The sequence below is a fragment of the Prionailurus bengalensis genome, chromosome E3 (genome assembly GCF_016509475.1).
Source record: "Prionailurus bengalensis isolate Pbe53 chromosome E3, Fcat_Pben_1.1_paternal_pri, whole genome shotgun sequence".
In the NCBI taxonomy this organism is placed as follows: domain Eukaryota; kingdom Metazoa; phylum Chordata; class Mammalia; order Carnivora; family Felidae; genus Prionailurus; species Prionailurus bengalensis.
In genome coordinates this window covers 11,309,457-11,337,398 of record NC_057357.1, presented here as the reverse complement: position 1 = coordinate 11,337,398, position 27,942 = coordinate 11,309,457, and the positions used below count along the sequence as shown (strand labels likewise).

General features: G+C 58.5%; 1 protein-coding gene across 4 annotated transcripts in view; it reads right to left on the bottom strand.

The window, feature by feature from the left end:
* The window catches only part of GTF2IRD1 (GTF2I repeat domain containing 1), a 124,132-nt gene that overhangs the window by 75,823 nt on the left and 20,367 nt on the right, over positions 1-27,942 (bottom strand). For 3 of the 4 annotated variants that reach the window (XM_043561354.1, XM_043561352.1, XM_043561353.1), the window contains exons 2-7: positions 11,634-11,762; positions 7,720-7,861; positions 5,197-5,352; positions 3,238-3,421; positions 2,201-2,511; positions 897-986 (exon numbers count right to left, since the gene is read on the bottom strand). In XM_043561354.1, the coding sequence (XP_043417289.1) occupies positions 897-986; positions 2,201-2,511; positions 3,238-3,421; positions 5,197-5,352; positions 7,720-7,861; positions 11,634-11,756 (1,006 nt within the window). In that variant the 5' untranslated portion in view covers positions 11,757-11,762. Of the gene's footprint in view, positions 1-896; positions 987-2,200; positions 2,512-3,237; positions 3,422-5,196; positions 5,353-7,719; positions 7,862-11,633; positions 11,763-27,942 lie in introns of those variants that run through there. The other variant, XM_043561355.1, reaches the window with a different exon arrangement.

Here is a 27,942-nt window from a genome sequence, read left to right as displayed (position 1 = left end):
CTTTTAATATCTGCCCACATAATTTTTTTGTCTCTCATCTTCAAGAGGTGCAGTTTAATTCCTCTTGCTCCCTGTGAGTGTGGGTGGCTCATTTCTGGCCTCTAAAGGGTAGGACACGGGGGCACCTGGGTGGCTCAGTCGGTTGAGCATCTGACTTCAGCTCAGGTGATGATCTCGCAGTTTGTGGGTTCGAGCCCGGCGTCTGGCTCCACGCTGACAGTGCAGAGCCTGCTTGGGATTCCCCCTCTCTCCCGCTCTCTGCCCCTCCCCTACTCACACACACACACACACACACACACACACACTCTCTCTCTCTCTCTCTCTCAAAATAAATAAACAAACTTAAAAAAAAAAAAAAACAACGGGTAGAACACGGCAGAACTGATGGTGACCTGTGACGTAGGTCATAAAAGACATGTGGCTTCCTCCCTACTCTGCTTGGGATTGCTAACGTCAGGAAACCAGCCGCCACATCACGAGGACACTCGAGCAGCCCCGTGGGGGCCCATGCAGTAGGAAGGAGACTTCTGCCACCAGCCACATGAGTCAGCCTGGAAGTGGATCCTCGGCCCGGTCAAACCTTCAGATGAGCGCAGCCCCCGCTGGCAACCCGATGACAACCTCATGAGAGATCCGGAGCCAGGACCACCCAGTTAAGCTGCTCCTGAATTCTGGACCCACGCAAACCATGAGGTGGAAACACTTGCTGTTTTAAGCTATGTTCCGGGGTAGTTTGTCACATAGCAATGCAGAACTGTCATACTCTGGTTTGACTCAAGGTCCCTCGTGCACAGCTCTCCTGTAAGACCCAGTGGACACATTTCCATTTCGGGAAGCGCCACCCCCAGCCCCGGGTCCCCAGTCTGCTCAGGGCACTGCTATGGGCACCGTCCTACCTGACTTGTCATGGACGATGGAGAAGAGGATGCGCTTCGAGGCGTGGACATTCTGGATGAGAGGACCACCAGGCCCGGGGGGCTTCTGTCCTGGACAAGGCAGAGGAGAGGCACAGGTTCAAGGTGGGCCCCAAGAGGGCTTCCCCCAGATCTGGCCTGGGGTAACAGCCTCATCCATCAGGGAGACCCCAGAAACTGAGCCCTGTGATCGCGAACTCTAGGCAAGTTCCCTGACCAGGGGCAGAGTCTGCTATCCAAACAGGAGATCAGGGAGAAGCTGTGATGTCCCAGGACACCTTTTACAGGCGGGGACACCTATTTCAGGTGTGTAAGTCCCACCGGCCGCTCAGCCCACACATTGGGCGGTGGGGAGGGGAGGGAAGCCCTTTTTTCTCCTCCTGATAACAGCCCCCTCTAAGCACCTACTATGTACTAAGCATTGGACTCAGGGGTTTTTGTGTGTGTGTTTAATTTTAGAGAGACAGAAAGCGCAGGTGGGGAGAGGGGCAGAGGAAGAGACAGAGAGAGAGAGAGAGAGAGAGAGAGAGAGAGAGAGAGAGAGAGAATCCTAAGCAGGCTCCACACTCAGCATGGAGCCCGATGTGGAGCTCGATCCCACGACCCTGGGATCACGACCTGAGCCCAAATCAACAGTCAGATGCTCAACTGACTGTGCCACCGGGCGCCCCGGACTCAGTGCTTTAACACAGCGGTTCTCAAGCTTGAGCACCATCTGAATCACCTGGCAGATTCGAACACACGGGCGACCGGGCCCCGTCCCCAAAGCTTCAGATTCAGCAGGACTGTGGCAGGGCCTGCGAATGTGCATTTCTGACTGGCCCGGGAACTTGACCTGGACGATGACCTTGCGAGAGGTTCTACTGGCATCTGCACTTGACAGATGAGGAAACTGAAGCTCGGAGAGGTAGAGATTTGCTCTGGGACACACAGCCACTGAGCCAAGGAGCCCGAGGATGTGAACACAGGTCTCTCTCACATCCAGGGGTCCCTTCTCTATCTCCAGTACCCCCAACCCAGGCTGGGGATGCAGCATGTGACCGATTAGCACGTTTACTGACTCCACAGACTCCTCTGGACATCGCTTGGCCCCAGGCCAAGGATACTGTTCACAGACGGCTGAGGGGAGGCCCAGGGTCGCCAGCTGTCCTCTCCCAGCCCCTTGTCCCAACGTGCCTCCTTCAGCCTGGGGTGGGCCCGGGCACCCGGACCTGCCCCGGGAGGGTGCCCCCACACGAGTGACCCCCGTCCCACCCCCAGACTTAGGGGTCCCGGCAGGAGCTTACCACAGCAGTCGGGGAAGTCCTGGGCACCAGAGGCCTTGGGCTCAGGCCCGGGCCGGCCAAGGCCCAGGTCGCTGGGGGCAAGCGGGCAGGCGGGCGCCTCCTGCTTGAGCTCTCTCGTGGTGTGGTTAGGGAGTGCGCTGCTGTACAGGAAGCTGGCCACAGAGGAGGTGGCGGCGGCGGGGGGTAGGTCCTGGGGTGGCCCCTTGGGGGCCTGGCCATGCAGGCCGCAGTCCCGAGACCCCTTGGCTATCAGGGAGATGCCGTTCAGCTCCACTAAGGCCTTCGAGTCTCGCCCGCCATCCTCAAGCGGCCTGGGTGAAGGAGAGAAGGACACGTGATGGCTTCATACACCTGACCCACCAGAAGGTCCCATCTCTTCCTTCAGTCCCCCAGCCCGGCCCCCGCACAACATGGCGGCCTGCGAGGTACACAGGACGGGAGCTAGTCCCCAGTTTACAGGCGGGGGTGCAGGCCAGGGCAGGGCTGTAATGCGCCCAGGGCCGCTGGAGGAGCTGGGCCCTGCCCCTCGGCCTCCGTGCCTCCCACCCAGCCATCACATGCCCGGTCGCCCCCCAGCTCCTACCACATCCCTCCTGTTCGGGGCCTGTGCGCGGAGGGTGGTTGCTGAACGCCCACGGGCAACGCCACGGCCTCGGGCCGGTCTCCAGGCAGCCCCAGCGCTCGACCCAGCTCGCCAGCCTCCACCTCCTCGCCTCCCCCCAGCCCCTGACATAACCCCAGCGAGCACACATGATGTGGCTCCCGGCCAGGACTGTTCCAGCCTCTTTGCGACACCGAAGTCCCCTGGGGGCCCCCGTGACACAACGCCTGGCTCAGATCATGCTCTACGACCGGGCATTTGCCTCACCTCTGCCGCCAGGCTGGGAGCTTTTAGTCCCCCTCGGGTGTCTGAAGTCCCCTCCCCGTGACTGGGTAAGTGGCCACAGGTGGCTGAGCCAGAACGGAAGCAGGTCGCCCTCCTGGCCCGTCCCGGTCCGGACCTCACAGTCCAGCCACCAGGCCCCGGGCCCACTCACCTCTTGAGCTTGAAGCGGATCCGGTGGCTGTGCTCCAGGATGGCCATGAGGGCCTTGGGGTCGTAGTCGGCTGGCCTCCGGAAGGCCAGGCCCTCGGGCAGCCCCTGCACGGCCAGCAGCCCCGGCTCCCTGAGCAGCCTCTCATACGGCAGGGGCACCACGCTGGCCCTTCCCAGGGCCTCGCCTGTGGGGGAGGGGGTCGAGGAGAGGGTCTAGTGTGAGACGGCAGCCAGGCGGGGCTGGGGCCACGTGGAGTTACTCCCTGTGGTGCCGGGTTCCCAGGAAACTGGACCCCACGGGCCCCTTCACTGTGAGCTTCACACAGGACAGGCTAAGTGGGGGGGAGGGGTGGGCGAGCGCTAGGGACAAGTCCCCTTTGTGTGCACCCGAGGGCCCGGGCTCCCCCACGGACAGGGCTCCCAGCTTCTCTTGCCATTCTCTTCTCTCAGGGCACCCGGGCGGAGGGGAGGGCGGGGTGCAGGGTTGTGGGTGGGAGGTGAGGAGGAGACACGGGGGAGAGAGAAAGGAGGGCGGGAGAGAGATGGCGGGGAGGAAGGGAGGAGGTGAGGGAGGGGAGTGGAAACAGGAAGAACAGATTCAGGAAGAGAGGAAGCACACGGACAGAAGGTGGTGGGGTTGAAGAAGGGGTGAATGGAGGGGAGACTGGCTGGGCACTCAGGGTGGCCCAGGGGCCCTGGGTGAGGAATGACGGTTGTCACTCCCACCCTGCAGCCCACCTGGAGCCAGTAAGAGGCCGCTCACCTCAGGGCCACCTCAGGGTCCACCGGTGGTGGGACAGAGTGGGGCGAGGCGTGTGGGGGGCTGTGGGCACCAACCCCGTAGCTGCCAGAAGGGCGGTTGCCTGGCCAACCACGTGTGACAAGTCCTCCCCTCCCAGGGTGGCCAGCGTGCCCACCCAGGCCCTCCGGGCCTCCCCGCCCACCCAGGCCTCCTCTTCCTCCTGACATCTAGACGACAGCGGGAGTTTCCTCACAGACCTTTGCTCCACACAACCAAAGGCTGCAGTAGAGAAGGGAACAAAGCCAGAGGTGGAACCCTTAGGGACCTGCCCAAGGTCACCTAGAGAGTGTGAAGGCTACCACTGGGCCAGAGATTCTGCAACTTGACGCTTCTGAGGGAGGCCAGGCCCGCCCACCTCCCCCACAGGAAGGACTCGGCTAACTAGTTAAGTTAGCTGTCGCTCAGTCGTTCAACATCTGCCGCTGCTGGGCCCTGAACTACAGGCTGGGGAACAGCGGAAAGGGCAAGCACAGACCCTGACCCCAGAGAGCACTGCGCTGGTGAGGACACAGGGCACAGTGGGTACCCAAAGGGGGCATTAAGCCAGTGGGGCAGGGGGTTTCCCAGAGCCGAGCCTTAGAGAATAAGGTGGCGGCCACCAGACAGAGGGGAAGGCAGTCTGAAAAGGCACAGCGGTGCAAAGGCGAGGAGGTGTGAAATGAAGCCGGAGTGTGCTGGAGAACAGGAAACGGTTCCGTCAGGCAGGGCAGCATGGCTGGGGGTGGGCGGGACCGGCCATGTGGGTGCTTAGGCCACATTGAGGGCAGTGGGGAGCCCCCAGGGCAGTGGAAGGAAGAGCTTCCTGGTCAGACTTGTGTTTTAGGAAGAGGCCCTTGGTCAAGGACAGGTGGGGGCAGCAGGGAGCCGGCCTGCAGGCGAAAAGAGACTAGGGCGAGCCGGGGGCCATTTCCAGGCAACAGGTGGCAGTGACCAGCGCCAGGCAGGCCGGGGCAGTGGGGACGGTGGTTCAGGAAGCAAGGCCGGGGTGGAGGAGCCATGCCTGGGGATACAAGACGAGGGAGGGCTGGGGGGGGGGGGGGCACACCTGGAGGTCTTGCCCTGGGCCTGCGGTGGGGCCGGGAGGGGCCTCCTCAGCAGGGCAGGGACCGGGGCTCCCACCCGCCCGGGGGCCCCAAATGGAATGAGGAAGGATCTTACTATAAAGAACATCAAACACCTCCTCTACCATCTTCCGCAGAAGGTACACGTCCGAGCCGTGCTCCAGGGAAGACCGAGGGACATTCCGGCCGCCACCCTCGCCCCGCGGCACCTTCTTGGGATGCTCTGCCTCCGGCTCCTTCCATGGGGCCCCTCCTGCGGGACACAGAGCATGTCGGGCCATGGCGAGCACCCATGTCACCACCTGCCCAACGAGCTGGCATGTCCCTGCCCCGCGCTGAACCCTGCAGCAAGACACTCAACACGGAACAGGAATGAATGAATGAACGAATGAACGAACGAACGAACAAGCGGGCCCTGCCCCAAACCCCTGCCCAGGGCAGGGCTGGTCATCTCTGAGTTCCTAGTGCCTAGCACAGGGCTTGGGTTTCCTCCTGGTCACCTCTAACTCACTGTGTGACCTTGGGCAAGTCCCTTCCCTCTCTGGTCCTCAGTCTGTGAGCTCTCGCATAAAAACCGGCTGGCCTGGCTCAGAACTGGGGTTCAGCCAAGGTCTGTTCCATCCAACCCTCTCTGGGCTTTGACACTAATGCTGTCTTAGATGATCGAGTCCCCAGTTTTCTGCTCTGCCAGACGAGGAGACGATGGGGACACCGCCAGGAGGCCAAGGGGCTGCAAAGAGGCAGGTTCATGCCAGGCTGGGCCAGGGTGGGGCCCTGGGAGTATCAGTGAACCTTTGGGTAGGGAAATGCTAGAAAATGCCTTGGAAAGGGGACGGGTGGAGGGTCTGGAGGGTCTGGAGGGCCCCTCGCAGCTTGGAGCCGGCTCCCCTCCCGGGATCCGTGGAGCTTGAAATAAACCAGCCGAGCTCCCGGCTATAAATAGCAGTTCTGCCTGGCTCCGGGAAGCCAGGTGCACATGCCCCAGCCTGGCCGATCGGGGGCCACAGGACCCTGGCACTGTCTACTCTACCCTGGTCCAGCCCCCACCCAACCTGGGGAGAGGGCACAGCCTCTGAGAGCTGAGTGGGAGTAGGGGTGGGGGCAGCTGGGGAAGCATCTGGAAGCTGGGAGCACTGGAAGTCCAGTGCCAGGGGACAGCCTTCCCTGAAATGGTTGATCTAGGGTCCAGACCCCGGGTATAAGGCAGATGCTAATATAGTGGCAAGGACAAAAACAGCCGGCATATATTGTGTGTAAACCACGTGCCTGGCACTGTTCTAACCTCTAGGAGGTTTGTTTCATCCTCGGATCGACCCTCGAGGAGTGCAGCACTGTCCTCCCCTTTCACAGACAAGGAGGTTAAGGCCCACTGGGCAGCAGGTGGTGGAGCCAGGATAAGGCCCCAGACGTCTGACTTCCGGGCCTGCTCTTAACCCCAAGAGCTCTGAGTTCCAAATCGTGGGCTCGAATGGCCGGGGGGATGCTGGCCTTCAGCGCTGGGGCCAGGCCCCAACCCTGTAGGACCTAACCCACCACAAAGGTGACGCTGACCTCGCTCAGGAGCTTACCAGGAGCACGCATGGAAGCTTAGGGCATGGGAAGCTGGCACAGTGTGGAGAGCAAGGGCTGGGGTGGGGGGCAAGGAGTGGCAGCGGCACAGAGGGGGCCTGGGCGGGAGGAATGTGAATCTGGAGGCCGGGGAGGCATCTGCGGGCAGGGGAGAGGAGGGAGGGCCTTCCAGTGGGCAGAGGTGAGAATGCACCTGGAGGTGAGCCAGCACTCAGCACAGCACCGCCTGCGGTGAGGACACGGGATTCTGGGAGGGGAGAACGCAGAGCCAGGGGCTGAGTTATGAGGGCGTAAAGGCGCAGGTAGCATTGAGGAGTTGGGAGGCTTCAGAAAGACCCCTGCTTCAGAGCTCCCAGCAGGGGGGGCGGGGTGTCCTGATGTCCCTCCCCTATTTTGAAGGGGCATAGCAGAAAGAGCACGGCATTCAGAACAGAAACCTGGCCTCTACTGCTTGTCAGCTGTGTGTCCCTGGGGGACGTGGCTTATGCTCACTGGGCCTCAGTTTCTCATTTGTAAACCAGAGGTAAGTATTTCCTGAGCACACGGCTTGGCCCAAAGCACTACGGATCGAGTTTATCAAGCATTTCCTTCGTGCTTCATGGGTCCTCAGTCACTTGGTCCCCAAGAGCCACTAGGAGGCGACTCCAAGATTGTTACTATAACAATGAGCGTGCCTACCCGCCCTGGGTAACTGAGTTAGCATTGTAAAGGGTGCTGCACACAGCAGGGACTGAGCAAGTATTAGGTGAACAGATGCACTCGGTCCCCATGTCAGAGACTCACAGGAACCGGGCAACACTGGGCCTCAGGGTCCCCTTCTGTCAATGAGCAGGTGGAGGGGTCGGGCCTGGCCCCCCCTGGGGTTTGTGTGTCTGATTCCAATAAAAACTCTGCCCCCCCCCCATAACGATGCCACACTGGGAAGCCTACATAACCCCACCCCCCACCCCGACACAGGGCCACCTGGTAATGCTCTGGGGACCCAGAGATGCGCCAGAGCCCCTGCCCTCAGGGACCGCAGGCCCCGCCCCCGGAGCCCCGGGGTACTCACGGCAGAACCTGAGGAAGTCTGATTGCAGCTCCTTCCGTGTGCTCAGGAACATCCTCCCCTTCTCGGTGCCCACCACGAAGGCGCTCTCATCGTGCACAGCGACACAGGCCACCTCCGCATTCAGCTTGGAGAGCGCCGAGCACTGCAGGGGGGAGCAGGGTACGTGAGCCCGGGGAAGGCTCCCCCTGCTTGGGGACACCTCCAGGGATGGCTCTGGGGGTGCGATGGGAGTTCCCAGCTGCCTGAGAGTCCACCAGCAGCTCGAGGGGGAGGTCACCCCTCCAGTGTTCTCGGTCAGTTCTGCAGTAGGAATGAGTGAATGATGCCCCCCGTCCCCACCGAAGCTTGGTCAAGGTCAGGGGAGAAGACAGGAGAACGAAGACACATGGCCTCTGCCCGTCCTCCTCCCAGGTCTGCCTTGCTCTGGGGGCAGGAGGCTTCCGGCCTGAGGCTTGGCCCCAGCCCCAGGGACAATCCTGTCTTAGGTTTTCTCAAAGTCCTAACTGAGGAGGAGGTGGGGGGCCCCAGGAGAACCAAGGCTCAGACAGATCCAGGCTTCAATCCCCCATCAGCGCCTTCCTGCTCTGGGACTAATGGGGCCAAACGGCCCAGTGCCCAGGCTTTCAATGGGCTTGGTCGTGGGGCCTGGTTGGCATGAAAACACATCTCTAAACCAGGGCACCTCGTGTGGGTACACAATCGGAGAGGTTACTTTTGCAGTCCCAGAGTTGAGGTTGGCCGGCCCACAGCACAGGAAGCCCTCACACAGGGGCCCTGCAGCCGAGACCACGAGCATTTCAGCCCTCTGACCTAGGTCAGCAGAAAAACTCTGCCTGCGAAGCTCTCAGCTTGCATTCGGCGCCTCATAAATGCTGGTTTTTATCTGAGTTAGAGCTCTGCTGGCAGTCAGGAAGCTTGCCTTCTCATCACAGTCCTGCTGCTGTGTGATCTAGGACAGGTTCCACAACCTCTCTGGGCCATGATCATGCCTCTTGCGGCAGCTTCAGCTTCAGAGTCGCTCTGCTGAGGAGGCGGGGGGGGGGGGGGGGGCCAGGGACATTGTAGAGCCAGCAAGCCTGTCCCCTAGGCTCTCCCATGGTGAAGGGTGTGTGCTGATTTCCTCTGAAGATTAAAGCAACCTGCTGTTGGAGGAGATATTCACTCCCCGGGAAGTGATGTCCCCAGAGACACAGAGACCTGGACTGTGAGGAAACGCCCTAAAAGAGGTCTGGCCCCATGCAGACCACCCGAGGACCCCGGCCCCAGGGCCCTGGGCCCCAGACAATGCCACAGTCAGGTCACGGCAGAGCAAGTGTCATTGTTATCCTCAGGGTCCCTCAGGAAGGCCATAAAGGGACCCAAGGCCGGGGGAGGCGGGTCTTGTCCACGCCCCCAAGACAGCTACAGGGCCACTGCTCCCCTGAGGAGCCTCCGTAACACGCTCTAGGGCAGTGCCGCCCAACAGAACTCTCCGTCTCGAACGGGAATGTTCTGCCTGCACTTCCGATGCCATAGCCACCTGTGGCCACGAAGCCCCGGAAATGAGGCCAGCGCAATTGAACAACTGAACTACCGTATTTCATTGTAACTAACTACAACTTATTTATTTGGGAGCCACAGAGACAGCGCGAGCAGGGGAGGGGCAGAGAGGGAGGGGGAGGGGGAGGGGGAGGGGAGGGGGAGAGGGAGAGGGAGAGAGAGAGAGAGAGAGAGAGAATCCCAAGCAGGCTCCATACTATTGGCACAGACCCGACGCGGGGCTCGAACCCACGAAACCGTGAGACCGTGACCTGAGCCGAAACCAAGAGTCGGACGCTTGACCGACTGAGCCCCCCAGGCGCCCCTCGACTAACTACAATTAAAAAAAAATTTTTTTTTCAACGTTTATTTATTTTTGGGACAGAGAGAGACAGAGCTTGAACGGGGGAGGGGCAGAGAGAGAGGGAGACACAGAATCGGAAACAGGCTCCAGGCTCCAGGCTCCGAGCCATCAGCCCAGAGCCTGACGCGGGGCTCGAACTCACGGACCGCAAGATCGTGACCTGGCTGAAGTCGGACGCTTAACCGACTGCGCCACTCAGGCGCCCCACGACTAACTACAATTTAAATATCAATTACCGCAGACGGCTCAGTGGCTGTCGTGGGGGTCGAAACTGCCCATTGTCACAGCTGACCTCACCATCGCAGCCCCTGCAGCAGGCACGGCTGAGCTCCTGGGGCTCCCCTCCTCACGAAGGATGCTCTGCACGGGGACGGGGTCGTACCCAGCCAACCTCCCCAGCGGTGCCTACCGCCTCTGGCCCACACGCACCACCTCAACAGTGCTCGAGGTCCCTAAGCAGGAACAGCCTGGAAGGAGGCCCTTGTTCTTGGAAACCGTAGACTCTGAACCCGAAAGGCCACTTTAAAAACTGATCATGCGGGGCGCCTGGGTGGCGCAGTCGGTTAAGCGTCCGACTTCAGCCAGGTCACGATCTCGCGGTCCGGGAGTTGGAGCCCCGCGTCGGGCTCTGGGCTGATGGCTCAGAGCCTGGAGCCTGTTTCCGATTCTGTGTCTCCCTCTCTCTCTGCCCCTCCCCCGTTCATGCTCTGTCTCTCTCTGTCCCAAAAATAAAACAAACATTGCAAAAAAAAAAAAAAAAAACTGATCATGCTGGGCTGCCTCAGTCGGTTAAGTGTCCAACTCTTAATTTCAGCTCATGATCTCAGTTTGTGGGATCGAGCCCCGCATCAGGCCCTGCGTGGACAGTGGGGAGCCTGCTTGGGATTCTCTCTCTCCCCCTCCCCTGATCACTATCTCGCTCTCTCAGAATAGATAAATAAACATTAAAAAAAATTTTAGAGACACAAACATGTTAAAACTATAAAGATGAAGGGGTAACTGGGTGGCTCAGTCGGTTAAGCGTCCAGCTCTTCTTGATTTCAGCTCATGATCTCACAGTTCGTGGGATCGAGCCCCACGTTGGGCTCTGAGCTGCCAGTAGGGAGCCTGCTTAGGACTCTCTCTCCCCCTGCTGCTCCCCAGCGTGCGCATGTTCCATCCCTGCCTCCAAAATCACTAAATAAACATTTTAATTTTTATTTTTATTTATTTATTTTTTTTAACGTTTATTTATTTTTGAGACAGAGAGAGACAGAGCATGAACAGGGGAGGGGCAGAGAGAGAGGGAGACACAGAATCTGAAACAGGCTCCAGGCTCTGAGCGGTCAGCACAGAGCCCGACGCGGGGCTCGAACTCACAGACCGCGAGATCATGACCTGAGCCGAAGTCGGCCGCCTAACCGACTGAGCCACCCAGGCGCCCCATCATTTTTAAAAAATAAAACAAAAGCTGGCCAAGCTGTGTGACTCCAGGCAAGGTACTGCCTTCTCTGGACTTGAATTTCACCATCCTAAAATGCAAGGGCGCAGCTAACTGATGCCAGACAGATTTTAACACCCACCTACCCTCTGTCACAGAACTTTCCCCCAGGAAAAGGCTACAGGAAAATGACATTACTATTTCCTTACTTGGAATAAACTACCATAGGGTTAGGTACAATTTCTGAGGCCGCGTTTCTCTCTCCTGGTCCTGAGATGCAGTCCCAGATCTTGCTTTTAACATCGGGGATTACAGCTCTCGCACGAATCACTGCCCACACGCTATCCTCCAGGGGACCCCAGGGGAGGGAGGGAAGCCTGGGACCCTCCCAGGGATGGGACTCGAATGGCACGAGGTAATGAAGAAGAGGGGACGAGGGGACAGCGGTTACTCGCAGGGCTGGATTTTTCCATCCCGATCACTTAAGCCTCCCGCCCGCTGACACGGGGAGAGGGCCCTGCTGCAGACGGGGCCACTGAGACTCAGGCTGGGGAGTGAGACCACGGCTCTGCGGTCGGCTTCGGCTCCTCCAGGGCAGACGGGGGCACTCACCATGGAATCTAAGGCAGACACGAGGCTGGTGATGATCTCGTCTTTGCGGGTGAAGGCGGAGCTCCAGCGGTCGGGCCCGCAGCCGTTGGTGGGAATGTCGCAGCGCTTCCCCAGCAAGGCCATGGTCACCTGGAGGGAGGGAGGAGGAGGAGATGGGCATGTGGGGCACATTCGGCAGCTGCCCACTGCCCAGGTCCCCAGGGCCGCCTCTGCTTCCCAGGTGGGACGAATCAAGAGCTGGCCACCTCTTCACACAAGGGTCTCGTACGCATGAAGGCGTCAGAGCCCCGACAGGCCTGGAGACACAGTCGCCTGCACACAGCTCCATGGGGGCACGGGCATAGACGGCAGGAGACTGGGGAGTGCGCTCCACGAAACATCCCCCAAACCTGCAATGCCGGTACCAGGGCCAGTCTGCCTGGCACCTCAACCACCAACTCTCCCCCTGCACGTAGCTCTGGCAGTGGCTCTGCCTCGCTCACACGCCCTCCGTGGCTCCCTACTGCCCACCTCTGGACTCCTGTCCCCCATCCAGCTCCCCCACTCACACCCCACGCTCCAGGTACGCCAAGCATCACCGTCTCTGAAACATACCCACATCCATTCTCCCCGACCGGAGTGCCCCTGTCCTCTACCGACTGCCCGCCCTGCTTTTAATGGTCACCTCTGCTGGCAAGGTGCCCTCCGTTGCCCCACCTCCTGCCCCTTCCTGCCCCAGCTGGGCCAGGCGTCCTCGCTGGCCTCCCACATGTTCCCAGCCTCCTCCGTCACAGCTCTCAAGCCACAGGCTTCCCTAGGCCAGGCCACTGCCCCGAGGCCCCCCCACCGAGCTCAGAAAGATACCGTGGGGCAGAGACCACTTCATCTCAGAACAGGGTTTCTCCAAGACAGGACTTTGTCCCATAGTGATGAGGATCCTGGAGGACAGAGGCGCATTTTCCCCCCACTGGGGCACCCTCAGACCAGGGCCCAATGTCAGGGCTGCCCCAGGCAGCCCAGAACGGGAACCCACTAGATACACAGGTCAGCCTCCCCTGCTTCCAGTTCCTCCCTGCCCCTCCCTCACCAGAACCCCAGGAGTCAGGGCCAGGGTTTGGGGGCACCCCACCCCCCACCCCACAGGCTGTCCCAGTGCCAGGGCCTTCCAGAGGCGGCTGCTCTCTCGCCAATCCAAGCAAAGGAGAGGGCAGAGAGTGGAGGCAGGGACTCTGGGTTTCCCTCTCTGGGCTCAGCTCCTCCAGGGCTCTGTGCATGGGCCCCAGGCCAGGTGCCGGTGGCCAGTTCAGGGGAGTGAGCATCACAGGGAGTCTGTGGATCCCATCCCGTTTGCTTCCTGCACACGGGGATGCCGGGGGCGGGCTGACAGCTGGGCCTGCTGCCTTAAAGGGTGCCAGACCCAGAATGCCTTCTGTTACCACAGCTGCCCCTTGGACTGTAAGCCCTGTGAGGGCAGGGGCTGGTGACCCCCGGGCCCAGCTCAGGCCCGATGTGCATGACGGGCCAAGGGGGGGGTGTGGTCCAAACCGCAGTCTGTAGGCTTCCTGTGAGTCATGGGTCGGTGACGCAGAACAAGTGTCAGAGTGCCTCACACATAACCAGGTGAGAAGCGTCTGAACTTCGGTTATGGAAACACGCAAACGAACGAGGAACACTCTGGAGCCCGGCTCCGGCCTCGGCTCTGGCCCCAGTCTGCTATTTGGCTGTGAATAAATATTGATTTTAACAACGGGCCAGGCAGCCGCTGGCCGGAATGTGAATTGGGTTCACTTCTAAATGTTTATAAAATTCCTTTCTTCTCCCAGGTTGCAATTTTACAAATGCTTGAAGTCCACAGTATTAAGGGATGCTGAGGGCATGACAGGCCACGTACGGGACATCCCAAGGGCCCAGCAGGCAGCCGGTGGCCTCCCCTGGAGCCTTCTCTGGCACGAAGACCACCGGAGGGTCTGCCGTGTGAGCAGCTGAGAGGTTTGCCCGCCCGGGGCGCTGGAAGGCTTCTCCCCTCCCTTCGGCCACCCCTCGAGCCGTCCCCAGACGGACCTCAGCCTGCCAGCCTCCCAGCTGCTGAGGCCCAAATTGAATCAGGGCAAAGCAGGAGGCACCAGACGGCCCCGGCCTCCGGGTCACCCAGACCGCTGTTGGCTCCTTCCTGCAGAGTCCTAATCCATTTAGGAAGGAACCAGGGACTCAGAGACGAAGGGAGGGAGGGAAAGGGGGCTCGGCTTGGGCTGTCCCCTGATTCCTTGTCCCGAGCAGGTGGGAGCACTTAGGGAGGCAAGACGGAGAAGGGTCCCCCCTCTGACAAACGGCCAGGGTTCAGAGAGAGGGTCCCATGTGGCCAGAGCTGCTGTGGATGGGACAGAGGGGCCAGAGCGCCGGGCCGGGAGCCGTAAGCCACACACACGGGGAGACCCAGACAAAGGCCTGCCAGGAGGACCACGTTGGGTCAACTACCCCAAACCCTAGTTTCCTCATTTGTTTTAAAGGGTTTCTGGGGGGCGCCTGGGGGGCTTAGTCGGTTAAGCATCTGACTTCAGCTCAGGTCATGATCGCACAGTTTGTGAGTCTGACCCCCTTGTGGGGCTCTGTGCTGACAGCTCAGAGCCTGGAACCTGCTTCAGATACTGTGTCTCCCTCTCTCTCTCTCTCTCTCTCTCTGTTCCTTCCCTGCTCGTGCTCTGACTCTCTCTCCTTCAAAAATAAATGAACTTTAAAAAAAATTTTAAGTGTTTTTTTAAAGTTTATTTATTTTGAGAGAGAGAGAGCGAGCGAGCAGGGTAGGGGCAGAGAGAGAGAACCTCAAGGAGGCTCCGCCCTGTCAGCACCGAGCCCGATGTAGGCCTTGAACTCACGACCATGAGATCATGACCTGAGCCGAAATCAAGAATTGGACGCTTCACTGACTGAGCCACCCAGGCATCGTGCCTAGTTTCCTCGTTTGTAGGGTGGGGGGCTGGCTCTAACCCGAGGCGGGGAGAAAACCACTCAATAAAACCAACAGACTACACAGAACAGAGAATACGAAGACGAGAGTAGTAAAGCAGGAGGCAAGTGCCTGGCATAAACAGGTCAGACGCCGGGGGCCTGGGGGCCCGCGGTGAGGACAGAAGCCCCAGCTGGAGCCCTCGAGCACTGGCGGCCAGGGCCGGGCCGGGCCGGAGGCAGCCAAGAGCTGCTCTGGGGTCCCCAGGAGGGGACACCAGAAGTGACGCCTCAGGTGACAGGTGGCTGGCCCCAGAAGCAGGGCACAAGCAGCGAGGGCCTGCCAGCCGCCCTCGGGCTCCTGGATGGGCGAGGCCTGTGAGGGCGCGGAGGCCACGAGCTCTGTCTCTCTCCTCTCCTTCGACAGACTCTTCTCTAGAGGCTGCCAGGGTGCCGGCAACCTGATTCTCCTCCTACCTCCTGGCCACTCACACTGCTGGCATTGACTGCTAACCTAACCCGGGAGGAGGGCTCAGGCTCAGTTCCCCCCCCCCCCCCCGCCCCCAACCGGCCCTCCTCTTCCCCCGTCCAATTCTGCCCCTCGCTGCAATGTTTTGGCTTAAATGTCACCTACAGGCTGGTGACTCTGGGCTTCTCTCTCTCCCTACCTGTCCTCTTCCACGTCTAACAAGCAACTTAAACGGAGTAGGCCCCGTGTTTCCCTGCTTAGACCTGCCTCTCCCGGCCATCCACCCAGGCGCTCAGGCTCAAACGGAGGCCTCGTCCTCATCTCCCTTCTCTCTCATTTCTTTTTTTGTTTTTAAAAATTTTAATTTTTTTTCAGTGTTTATTTATTTATGGCAGGGGTGGGTGGGAGGGGGAGAGAGAGAGAGAGAGAGAGAGAGAGACAGACAGACAGACAGAATCCGAAGCAGGCTCCAGGCTCTGAGCAGTCAGCGCAGAGCCTGATGCGGGGCTTGAACTCAAGAACCATGAGATCATGACCTGAGCTTATGTCAGATGCTTAACTGACTGGGCCACCCAGGCACCCCTATTTTTAAAAGAAATTTTAACGTTTAGCTATTTTTGAGAGGGAATCCCAAACAGGCTTGCACCATTAGCATGGAGCCCAATGTGGGGCTCGAACCCACAAACTGTGAGATCATGACCTGAGCCAAAATCAGTCCTGGGATATTCAACTGACTGAGCCACCTAGGTGCCCCTCTTCGTTTCTAAAACAGTCGGGGGAGAATCATGCTGCTGTGGCTCCAGAAAGCACCCAGATCTGCCTGCTTCTCGTCACCACCAGGGCCACCTGACCACCCGGGTCACCACCCTCAGTTGCTCACGCTTCGGCAATGAACCCCTCGCTGTCCCCCACCCCCGCCCTTCTCCTGCCCCATGGTCCCTCCTGCAAACAGCAGCCACATCGCTCTCACGCCGCCCTCCTGCTTAGAAGAGTGGAGAGAACACCTCCCTGAGCACGTACCCCATGTGACCTGGGCCCTCTCCCCTCTGCAATGGGCTCTGGCTCCCTCCCCCTCGTGTCCCTCACCTGCCACCTGCACTCCCCTCTCCCCGGGTCTCCTCCCTGCAGTTCCCCTGCGCAGCAGGCTTTTCCAGGCCTCCAACTCCCACGGCTTCCCCCGCTCCACCAGCCCCAGCTCCTCTGTGCACAGCCCCTGACCACACAGACCACACAGCAGCCCCCCCCCCCCACTGATTGCCCAACTCTTTTTTTATAAATTTATTTTGTCTTTCTTTGAGAAACAGGGAGAGAGGGAATCTCAAGCAGTCTCCGCACCCCATCTCCGGACCTGAGCCGAAATCTAGAGTCGGTTACTTAACCCACTGAGCCACCCAGGCGACTGGCTCCCCGTCTCTTATTTTCCGCACAGAATCTGCTGCGATCTGAAGGGACCCGTTCGTGTGTTTCTCACCCGACTTCCCCAACAGGAACGTGAGCGCCGGGAGGCCAGGGCCATGCCTGCTGGGTTTACGGTGTGCCCACTGCCTCGAACGCCTGCTCGGGTTTTCATGGGCACGCCCTGAATCCTCGGGGAACTAACCGGTGTGACAGTCGGCCACGTCAGGCAGGAACTGGGACGCTCACAAGCTATAAACAGAGTGACAACTTTGGGCTTGCCAGGCTCTCAGAAAACTAAAATTAAAAGGGGGGGGGCAATGTGGGACACTACAATGCGGGATGTACTTGGATCAGAGGAACAGTCCAGGAAGTGAAACTGACAGAGGTTGGTGGCTCAGACAGGTGTCCTGGACAGGTACTCCTCTGAGCAGCCTGCATCGGTGCCCCTGGACACTGCTCTGTGGGGGGGCATCAGTGGTGAGTTAACCCTCTTTGCTTGCTTCCTCCTCCAACGCAGAGGCGCAGAAGGGGCTTGCCCGAGGCCCCCAGTCAGTGGGTAGCAGGGATAAGGTCTGTCTGTCTGTCCTCAAGCCTGGTCCTGTCTTCAAGAGGTGGTAAAGGGCGCCTGGTGGCTCAGTCGGTTGAGCATCTGACTTCAGCTCAGGTCATGATCTCATGATCATGATCTCATGATCTGTGCTGACAGTGTGGAGCCTGCTTGGGATTCTCCCTCCCTCCCTCTCTCTGTCCCTCCCCCACGTGCTCTGTCTCTCAAAATAAATAAACTAAATAAAGAAGTGGCGGGGGGACTGTACTCCTCACACCCACCAGGACTCGGGGAACAGAAAGATCAACTGATGGACTCCACGGATGATACACAAGGAGGGCGACCAACGTCCCCTGGTTCGCCTGGAACTTTCCTGACTTGAGCACAGAAAGTCTCCTGTCCTGGGAAACCCCTCAGTCCAGGGCAAACTGGGACAGCTGGTCACCCCACGACACAGGGACTAATATACCAGAAGCCCAAAACGTCCCTGCCAGCTGCTGAGAACGAGACAGACAGGGAGGCAAAGGGATGGCCAGTAGGTCCTGTTTCCAGGTCCGAAAAATCAATTTTACCTAATAAGGTGAGAGGCAGGCTTGGGGGGTCCCGGGAGAGGGGACAGGACCACTTTGTCCAGGGAGACCTCAAGGACAGGAGGAAGGCACTCTCCTGAGCTGTCTGAAGACCAGGTGTGAGCCACAGGGAACGGTCACTAAGAGGCGGAGACGGAGGGAAGGCACCTGCCCCACCACTCTGTATCTGTGATCCCAGCCTCCCGCCCCCTAGAAGCCCCGAGGCGACAGGTCAGCAGCCAGGCTGGGGACACTGTATCTTTAAGTTCCCGGGCAAGGCTGACCCACAGCCAGGTAGGGCCTGGATGATCTCCGGGCACGGTTCCAGTTTCCCAGCAGCTCTGCTCTCCCTGCCTGCTGCCCACGTCCCCCGCAGCTGGGGACTCCCTTGCCCAGACAGCAGCGGCTTTGCTGGCCGCCAAGAGCTGGAGCCAGCCCGGTCTCTGAGCCAAAGATTAGCCAAGCGCCTGTGTCCCTGTCTGAGTCACCACTGCCCCGACCCAAGGCAGACCTATCTCCAGTGGGCGGGCACCCAATGGGAGTCGGGCCCAGAAAGCCCACCCCGGCGGGCCTCGGGGGCCAGCGCTGGCAGAGAGCACCCTCAGCTGGGGACCCCGATCCCAAACACCTTGCACTGGGCACTGCAGGCCAGCTGGGAGGCTCCGTGGGGGGTGTCCTTGTGCTCGTCCTTTCTGCCTCCCATGGCCTGCATGCCTGGGGAGACAGGAGCTTGCTCTCCCGGGCACCTGACCTCCCACAATGATCGCAAGAGCTGGCCGAAGTGGCTGATGGGGTCAGAGGTGGGAGGGGGTATGCGAGCAAAAAAGTCAGGGCTGCAGATAAACCCCCAGCCCTGCCCACTTAAAACTCCCCTTCCTGGGGGGCGCCAGGGGGGCTCAGTGTCCGACTTCGGCTCAGGTCACGATCTCACGGTTCATGAGTCTGAGCCCCACGTCAGGCTCTGTGCTGACAGCTTAGAGCCTGGAGCCTGCTTCGGATTCTGTGTCTCCCTCTCTTTCTGCCCCTGTCCCACTCACACTGTCTCTCTCTCCCTCTCTCAAAAATAAATAAATAAACTTGTTTTTTTTAATTTATGAAAAAAAAAAAAAAACCTCCCCTTCCCAGACACCTAGGTGGCTCAGTCGGTCAAGTGTCTGGCTTTGGCTCAGGTCACGATCTCATGGCTCATGAGTTCGAGCCCCACACCGGGCTCTCTGCTGTCAGCACGGAGCCCGCTTCTGATCCTCTGTCCCCCTCTCAGTCCCTCCCCTGCTCTCTCTCTCTCAAAATAAACATGTAAATAAATAAATAAAGTAAGTAAATCTCCCCTTCCCCACCAGCATCTGGATGCCCCCTCATCTGAGGGTCCCGCCCCATTCTCCCTCCCCCTGCTTCTGCCACCAACTCCCTCCTCCTCTCCCCGAGGTCACCCTCATGACCACCGACATAGCTGCCCACCAGGGCCCCCTCGGACACCGCTGTCCCACTCACAAGCACCCTGACATCTGTGACCTCTGTCCAGGGAGCGGGCAGAAGGGAGGGGACTCCGCCCATTTTCAGGGCAAAGAAACCAAGTCCTCTAGGACATTCCTGCTCCAAAGGGAGCCACCAAGCCAGAATGACATTGGGGACATCTGGCACACACAGTCCCTTTTTGCTCCTACTTGGGGCGGGACTCCTCTAATTCTGATGCATGGGGCTCAGGATGGAACCCCAGGCATGGTGACAGGCCAGCAAGGTGGCCGAAGAGACCCGTGGGGCTGGCCAGGTTCCCGGCTGGAGGCAAGCGGAGAGAGACTGGAGCAGGGCTTGTGCATCGGATGGCAGGTGCTCAGGTACTAGTCTTTCACACCGTGGGCCCAGGGGTTCAGAGCAACACACAGGGGACGCCCGAACGGACCCGGGCCCCAAACAGCAAATGTCAAAGATATGGGGCCGGGTCGCCACTCTCTGCCAGGGGCTCAGCAGAGGGGAGTAAACAGAGCAACGTGGCTGCCTCCTGAGTACCCAGGAGGGTTAGACCCCAATGTCTGGTTAATCCTCTCGACCGCCCTCACTTTCCAGAACAGGACGTCGAGCCTCGAGCACCCTGACCGTCAGTCCCGGGGCCGGGATGTGGCAAAGGCGGGGCCTCGGCCCAGATCACCCCGACCGAATCGGGGACTCCGTGACAGCAGCCTTCGGCCACTTCCCTCTGGGATGCCGACAGATCGGTGGGCCCGGCCCGGCCGGCAGGGAGAGGAGGGCCCGTGGGGCCCAGGAAGGCGCAGGCGAGGAGACCCCGGCTGGGCCTGCGGGAAGTGGGCCTAACCCCCTGAGCCCTGGGAATCCACAGCCTCCTCTCTCTTTCCTCCTCGAGTCTGCCGGGGCCGGAACAGCGCACGCTTAAGAAATCCGGAGTGTCAGTGGGTGTGCGGGTGTGACGGTACGTGTCTGAGACAGAGTGCAGCGTGGAACGGCTACGGGAGGGCGAGGAAGGAGACGGCGCGGGCACAATCCCCGCAGAGCAAGAGCAGCCCCTGGCCGTGGTGACGGCACGTGGCCCGGCCCACCAGCCGGGGAGGGTCGCCTGTCCCCCGGGGGCCTGAGAGCGAACCGAGGAACAAACGCCGTCAGCCCTCCTACCGTCAGCATGTCTAGGGAGTGGCGAGTGAGGGGACCCCCACGGGCTGGGTCTGCCCCAGGCCCCTCTGTATCAGGGACGTGGGCGTCCCTCCCCTTCACACACTTGCTGATCGATCCCCAAGGGTGCTCACCGGCCACCCAGCTGGGCCCCAGGGGACAGAACAGAGGTCACACCCCTACCTGGCCATCAGCTGGGCCTCAGTCCCGGGCAGAGCACTGTTTGGAGGGGGAGGGCCAGCCCACAACAGCCAGCAGAAGCTGAGGCCTGGCTACCTCTAAGGAGGCCCCAGAGGTGGCGGGGGTGGGGAGGGGGGATGTTTCCCTGGCCTCCCTTCACCCCAACCTGTTTATTCAATCCTCCTGGGAGCCTGCCCCGGGTTAGGCAGACTTGGAAATGACTCAGCCCCACCTGCCCTCCTAGTGCTCACAGGGCCAGCCTGTCTACAATTACTGGACCATAAAATGAGGACAGAAGGGAAACTCGCCCGGGCTACGGAGCTTGACATGGGGGACGGGGGTTACCCACATTTTCTGTTTATTTCGCTTCGGGGGAGTAGGGGGTCTCCACACACGGTTTCCTTGAGTTGATGAATATTGAGATGGGTTTTGAAGGGTGAATAGGAGTTCTCTGGGAGCACAAGTGGAAAGACGCTATTACTGTTTCTGTGGAGAGAGGCACAAGGAATCTTGCAGATACACAGCCTTCGCTGCAGAAGTAAAGGGAAGAGTTTGGTCGTACTCACTGTCCACTCGCGAGTGTCACCCTCAGATTAGAGTGGACACCCAGTGGCCTTTGCTGGAATGGGGCAAGGGGGAGAGAGAGAGAGAGAGGGTGTACCGGACAAGCAGATCTCTCACCCAGAGTGTGAGGACGGGTAACTCAAACACTCATACACGCTCACACGCACGCACAGGTGCACACACGAGTGTGCTCGATGCCAGGCCTCCTGGGGCCAATTCCAGCATGGTGCACTCCCTCGGGGTGCAGAGAGACCCTCACAGAGAAGGCGCCAACCAAAGCCCAGCAGGCCGACAGCACCACCCTGCTGAGCACACGGATGAACAGGACACAAGCCTTGCCCTCTGGGACCATGGTCCTGTCGGAGTCAATGCCACACCTCACCCCTACTCCATGCCCCCCCCCCCCACCAGCCTGCAGGCCCCTGGACATGCCTGTCCTCTGGCTTCTGGGAACCAGCACCTCTATGCCCTTTGAAAGAGACACCCCTGCCCTTTGCCTGGCCCACTCTTAGTGGCTGCCAGGCACATCAGTGCCTCGGGTCCTGACCCTCCCGGCTGGCCCGCTGCCCCCTGGCTGGCCACCCACAGCTCCCTCTTCCTCCCTCCCTGCAGCTCTCCTTCTGCCAGGACGCAGAGGTATCTGGGCCCCCATGAGACCGCCGGCTCCTGCGTGCCTCCCTCCCTGGGCCTGCCAAGAACCAGCCTAGTACACAGAACTGGGCCAGGAGAGGTGTCTGGGGTGGAGGGGCTGTTTATGCAGGTCTGGAAGAATCAGGGGACAAGCAGAAGTGGGGGGGCGGGGAAGATGGGGAGTACTCTGGCCAGGAGGCAGCACTGGCAAAGGAACTGTGGCATCGGCCGGCGGGATGTGGCATGGGGTCCTTGGTGAGGCTGGGAGGGGAGCCAGAGCAGATCCTTGGGTCAGATTCTGAGACTGTCGAGTGGGAGACACCCTGTGCTCTGTCCCCTACTCAGCCCCAAACCCTGGGCTTGTCCTTCAGAGCGGGCCCTGCTCAGTCCCCCCTCCGAGGGACAGCCTGAGAGGACACCCCCCCCCCCCCAGAGCATGAATGTGCCCCCAGAATACCTTGGAGGTGCTCAGGCCCCTGGAGTCCACTGGGCAAACAAATCCCCGTCCTGGGCCCTTGGGGGTCCTCTTCTCTGGCGTGTCCTCCCTTGGTGGCTTTAAACATGACAGCAAATTCTTTGACACATCTCCCAACAAGTAGAGACATCCAGTTCCTCTCCTCTTGAATGTGGGCCTTAATAACTCACTTCTGGGGGTGCCTGGGTGGCTCATTCGGTTAAGCGTCTGACTTCGGCTCAGGTCATGATCTCACAGTTCATGAGTTTGAGCCCCAGCATCGGGCTCTGTGCTAGACAGCTCAGAGCCTGGAGCCTGCTTCACATTCTGTGTCTCTCTCTCTCACTGCCCCTCCCCTGTTCACACTCGGTCTCAATCTCTCAAAAACAAGTAAACGTTAAAAAATCTTATAAAAAAAAAAAATAACGTGCTTCTGACCAACAGAGTACCCCCGCAGTGCTGCCACATGACCTTCCAAGGCCAGGTTCCAAAGGGCACTAGGCTTCTCATTCTCTCCCTGAGACTCTCAGCACGGGAGCTCCGAGCCGACATGCGTGAAGTCCAGCTGTCCTGACGCCACCGTGGTAGACAGGTGGGTCCAGCGATGCCTGAGGAGACCCAGGTCTGTCCCAGGGCAGCCGCCAGCGAGTAAGGAAGTCTCTGAGACAACCCCAACCCCAGCCAGCTTCTGCCAACGCAGGAGACCCTGAGCAAGAACCATCAAACCAAGTGCAGCCAAGCCCCAAACTGAGAGAGATTAAAATCCGAAATGACGGCTGTCTGACATTGCTAAGTTTGGGGCTACTTGTTACGCAGCGGTAGGTAACCGATACGCCCCACGGGCGCACCATGCCGATGCAGGCACACCTCTGATGGCCAGCTGTTTGCGAGGGCGGCTAGAGCTTGGATACGTGTTTGGGGTGCCGCGTGCATGCGCACCCCCCCCCATCCCCCGCCCAGTGCAGACACAGCCAAGTTGGGAATAGGAAGGGAACCTCCGTTTGCCCTTCTCTTCCAGCCGGCATGTATTAGCCAAGAATGGCTGCTCTAATTTGCCCTTAGAGACTCACAGCAGGCCCAAAAGGGGCCCCCAGAAGACACTCATGCCCTAATCCCTGCAGCCTGTAAATGTCACCTTATATGGAGAAATCACTTTTGCAGATGCAATTAAATTAATGACCGTGAGATGGGGAGATTATCCTGGATTATCTAGGTGGGCCCTAAACGCCATCGCATGTATCCTCGTAAGGAGACGGGAGAGCTGACACGCAGGGACGAGAAGGCCATGAGAAGCAGAGCAGACAGAATCTGATGATGGTGGCTTCGGGGAGTGAGTGACGCGGCCACGGGCCACAGATGCCAGCAGCCGGCAGACGTTGGAGGAGGCCAGGCATACAGCCTCTGGAGGGAGCATAGCTCTGCCGACACCTTGATTTTGACCCAGTGGTACTGATTTGGGTTCTGGCCTCCGGAACTGGGAGAGAACAGTTCTCGTTGTTTTAAGGCACCACGTCGACGGCCATTTGTTACGGCAACCTTGGGAAACGAATCCAGGGCATCCTCACCCCTCACGCCCCACCTATGAGTCCTAGTCCACACCTTCACACACGACCCCCCCCCCCCCCACACACACACACACTCCTCAGCCCAGACCTACAAAGCTCAGGCCCGGACTTGCCGGAAAGTTCTGCAATCCTTTCCTCATTGGAAACTCCAGAACCACCAGGGGACAGGGCTGGATTTCTCTGGATGCCGGGAGAATGCCTCTGAGTCAAGTCTCAGTGCCCTAGGAACCAGCTGGCCTCAAGAGCAGGTGGGGAAAAAAAACGCACTCAGCCACGCAAAAGGCAAAGGCAAGAGCAGATACAACCCAAACACGGCCCCCACACCATCCGCCACCATATGCTTGTGTTTCTTGAAAAAGAAGCTTGAGAGAACAAACAAAAAGGAGATTCTCCTCCGGGGGGGGGGGGGGGTAGGGGCATCCCTCCTCCCCAGGAGCCTGCCCCTCCCCCCACTTCATTTCTTATCACAGGGGCTCCCCAGTGGGCACAGAATTGCCTGGGGCCCTGAATTCCTGCCCCCGCCCACTGTCCACCATCACAGCAGCTGGCAGAGAATAAAACAGGTCAAAGCCCTGACTTCCACTTCTACCTGCCTAGGAAGGACCCAGGCGGGGCAGCGGGAAGGGGTCTTACATCAGCCGCGGTGCACTGCAAGGCCGTCCAGACTCGGTCCAGACACCGAGTCCCAACCCCAGCCCTGAGCCCTTCTCCCTGCGAACAGAGCCCTCGTTGTGTCCTGGCATCTAAAGGCAGGTGCTTGGGGCAGCGAATCATGGGGATTCTGGAGCGCTTAGATCAATCCCTTACGTGGGACCGGTTTAAAGAGAAGCATGCCACCCAATCCTGGCCACTGAGACTTGAGGGGCTTCTAGGGAAGTTCTCCTTGCTCTCAGGGCACGACTGAAGCCAGAAATGTCCTCCTTCTTCTGCGTGTGACACCCCCAGCCACGACAGCATGTGGGGACCAGGAGAGGAGCCGGCCCAGGAGGCGAAGCCATCACGCAGACAGCAGCACAGACCCGTGAAACAATCTGACCTGTCATGACTCAGAATCTATCAACCTCTGGGCTTCGGGTTAGGTAGTAAATGTCCACGATCCTTAAGTCACCTTTTTTTTTTTTTTTTAAAGATTTTATTTTGGGAGGCACCTGGGTGGCTCAGTGGGTTAAGCATCTAACTTTGGCTCAGGTCATCTCAAGGTTCGTGAGTTCGAGCCCCACACTAGGCTCTCTGCTGTCAGCACAGAGCCTGCTTTGGATCCTCTGTCCCCCTCTCTCTCTGCCCCTCCCCTGCTCTCTCTCAAAAATAAACATTTTTTTAAAAAGATTTTATTTTTGGGCGCCCGGGTGGCACAGTCGGTTAAGCATCCGACTTCAGCCAGGTCACGATCTCGCGGTCCGGGAGTTCGAGCCCCGCGTCAGGCTCTGGGCTGATGGCTCAGAGCCTGGAGCCTGTTTCCAATTCTGTGTCTCCCTCTCTCTGCCCCTCCCCCGTTCATGCTCTGTCTCTCTCTGTCCCAAAAATAAATAAACATTGAAAAAAAAATTAAAAAAAATAAATAAATAAAAATTTTATTTTTAAGCAATCTCTACACCCAACATGGGGCTCGAACCCCCAAACCCAAGAGGAAGAGTTGCACACTCCATCAACGAGCCAGCCAAGTGCCCCACATATACATGTGTATACACAGGGAAAAACTTACCACACTGGACGTCGCACTTTTTAAAAGGTTAAAACCAAAGCGTCCTAGTGAGTCAGCATCTACTGGTTATAAAGCCACCCATTACCTCTCGTGTCCTGGTCTATTTGATAACAGACTGAGATGCCTTTCCAATCGATGAGCAGACAGCATGTGTCCTGTTTGGTACCCACAGCAAGAATCCAAGGGTCTGTAGCAGGACCCCCATGTGACCCTCTTCTCCCCTGCCCGTGGAACAGGTGCCAGCTGCCCCTTTAGGCCAAAGTGACCGAAGTCACTGCTCAGCATAGAGCCAGAAAACAGAGTGCTGGTTCCTTTGATGTCCCTGAGCCCAGGATGGGCCGCCCACCTCCAGACGTTCCAGTTACAGGAGAAAACAAGCCCCTCCCTTCTCCAATCCGTTTATCAGGTTACTTCTAACTGAACGCATTCCTAACGGAAACCAATTCCACGGTATGCGTTTTCAAATTATATTCACTTCCGGCTCCGTTGTAAGCCATAACTCTTACTTTACTGCCCTTTTAATCCCATCTGACTACAGTTTATGTTTCCGTGGGAGTCTTTTAAGTCGCTTCTGAAATAAGGTAGGATGTAAATAAGTGAAAGTAAATTGATCCAATAAACTTTTAAAAGCCCCAGTGTTGGGCACCATTTGAAGAAAGACCTGCCTTCCCCAGGGCCAGTCTAATGAGCAAGTTATTCATCTCCCTGAACTTTGCTTTCCTCATCTGTAAAATGGGGCAAGTCAGACCTATCTCACTGCACTGCTGGGGGGGGCAGGTGGAGGGGGAGCTAAGAAATATTAGTTGGAATAGACTCTATTCTTAAGAGACCTGCGTCCTGGGGCGCCTGGGTGGCTCAGTTGGTTAAGTATCCGACTTCGGCTCAGGTCACGATCGCACGGTTGATGAGTTCAAGCCCTGTGTCGGGGTCTGTGCTGACACCTCGGAGCCTGGAGCCTGCTTCGGATTCTGTGTCCCCCTCTCTCTCTGCCCCTCCCCTGCTCACACTCTGTCTCTCTCTCTCTCAAAAATAAACATTTAAAACAATTTTTTAATAAAAAAGAAAAGAGACCTGAATCTCTACGATTCTCCTGGTAAATGTCACCATCCCTCAGTCCTTGTCCTTGAGGACTTTGTCCAAGCATCAACCAGAGAAGTTCTGCCTGCTACAGCCTCTCCACCTGCTTCCTTCTAGCGGGGGCATCTGGAGACAGAGAGGATGCCGGCCTGTCCTTGCCTCTGCCGTGATCCCACTCATGAAGGCCCCTCCTGGCCCTCGGACAGTCAGAGGTGATAGAAGGAAGTAGGACTCTGTCCCATCCCTGGTGTGCGTCCCAGGGCGGAAGAAGTCTCGGCCGGACGCTGGAGAAATGGACTCAAGCACTGGGTGAGGACTAGAGGAGGTGACTTATCAGATCCACTCCGAGGTGGAGATCTTACATTAGAGCAATGTCGGTAAGCATACACAGTCTCAAAGGGATATTTACACACCCGTGTTCACGGCAGCAGAATTTATAGTAGCCAGAAGGCGGGAGCAACCCGAGTGTTCACCAGCGGATGAATGGATAAAGAAAATGTGGTCTATACACACAACAGGATGTTATTCAGCATAAAAAGGAAGGAAATTCTGGGGTGCCTGAGTGGCTCAGTCAGTTGAGCGTCTGACTCTTCGGCTCGGGTCATGACCTCATGGTTCATGGGTTCGAGCCCCACATCGGGCTCTGTGATGACAGCTCAGAGACCGGAGCCTGCTTCGGATTCTGTGTGTGTCTCTCTCTCTGCCCCTCCCCTGCTTGTGCTCTGTCTCTATCTCTCAAAAACAAACATTAAAATTTTTTTTTTTTCAAATAATACATGACAATTCTAAAAAGGAAGGAAACTCTGCAATATGCCACAACACAATGACCCTTAAGGACACCATGCTGAATAAAAGAAGCTGGGCACAAAAAGGCAGATGCTGTATGATTTCACTTGTATGAGGGACCCAGAGCAGTCGTATTCAGAGACAGGAAGCAGATCAGTGGGTGCCAGGGGCTTGGGGGGAGGCGGAGGGGTAGTTAGTGTCTACTGGGGACAAAGTTTCAGGGTGGGAAGATGAGAAAGTTCCAGAGACGGTTGCACAGTAATGTCATTGTACCTAACTCTACTGCACTGAACACCTAAAGATGCTTGCGACAGTCAATTTTACGTGATGGGTGTTTTACCCCAATTAAATAACCACAACAGCCATTTACTGAGCGTAACCGGGCAACACCCACGACAGCAGGTCTGGGGATGCGCATGGTCTCCCCGGGCCTTGAGTCCGTCACTGGCTCTGAAGTCCCACACCAGCCCCAGGCTTGCTGACATCATAGCAGAAGTCACAGGGATACAGGCTTTGGTTTGACCCAAGGAAACACTTCCCAACCAGGAGGGCCGTCCCTGAGTGGAAGAACAGGACACCGCGTAGGCATTGGGTCTCCCATCCCTGGAGGTCTGCAAGCGGACGCCGGCTGTTGACCAAGACCTTTTAACGAGTGGGGAGCCTGGGTGGCTCAGCCGGTCAAGCTTCCGACTCGGGATTCTGGCTCCGGTCATGATGGCCCAGCTCATGAGTTCAAGCCCTGTGTCTGCCTCTGTGCAGAGAGCACACAGCCTGCTTGGGATTTTCTCTCCCCCTCTTCCGGTACCCCTCCCCGGCTCACTCAC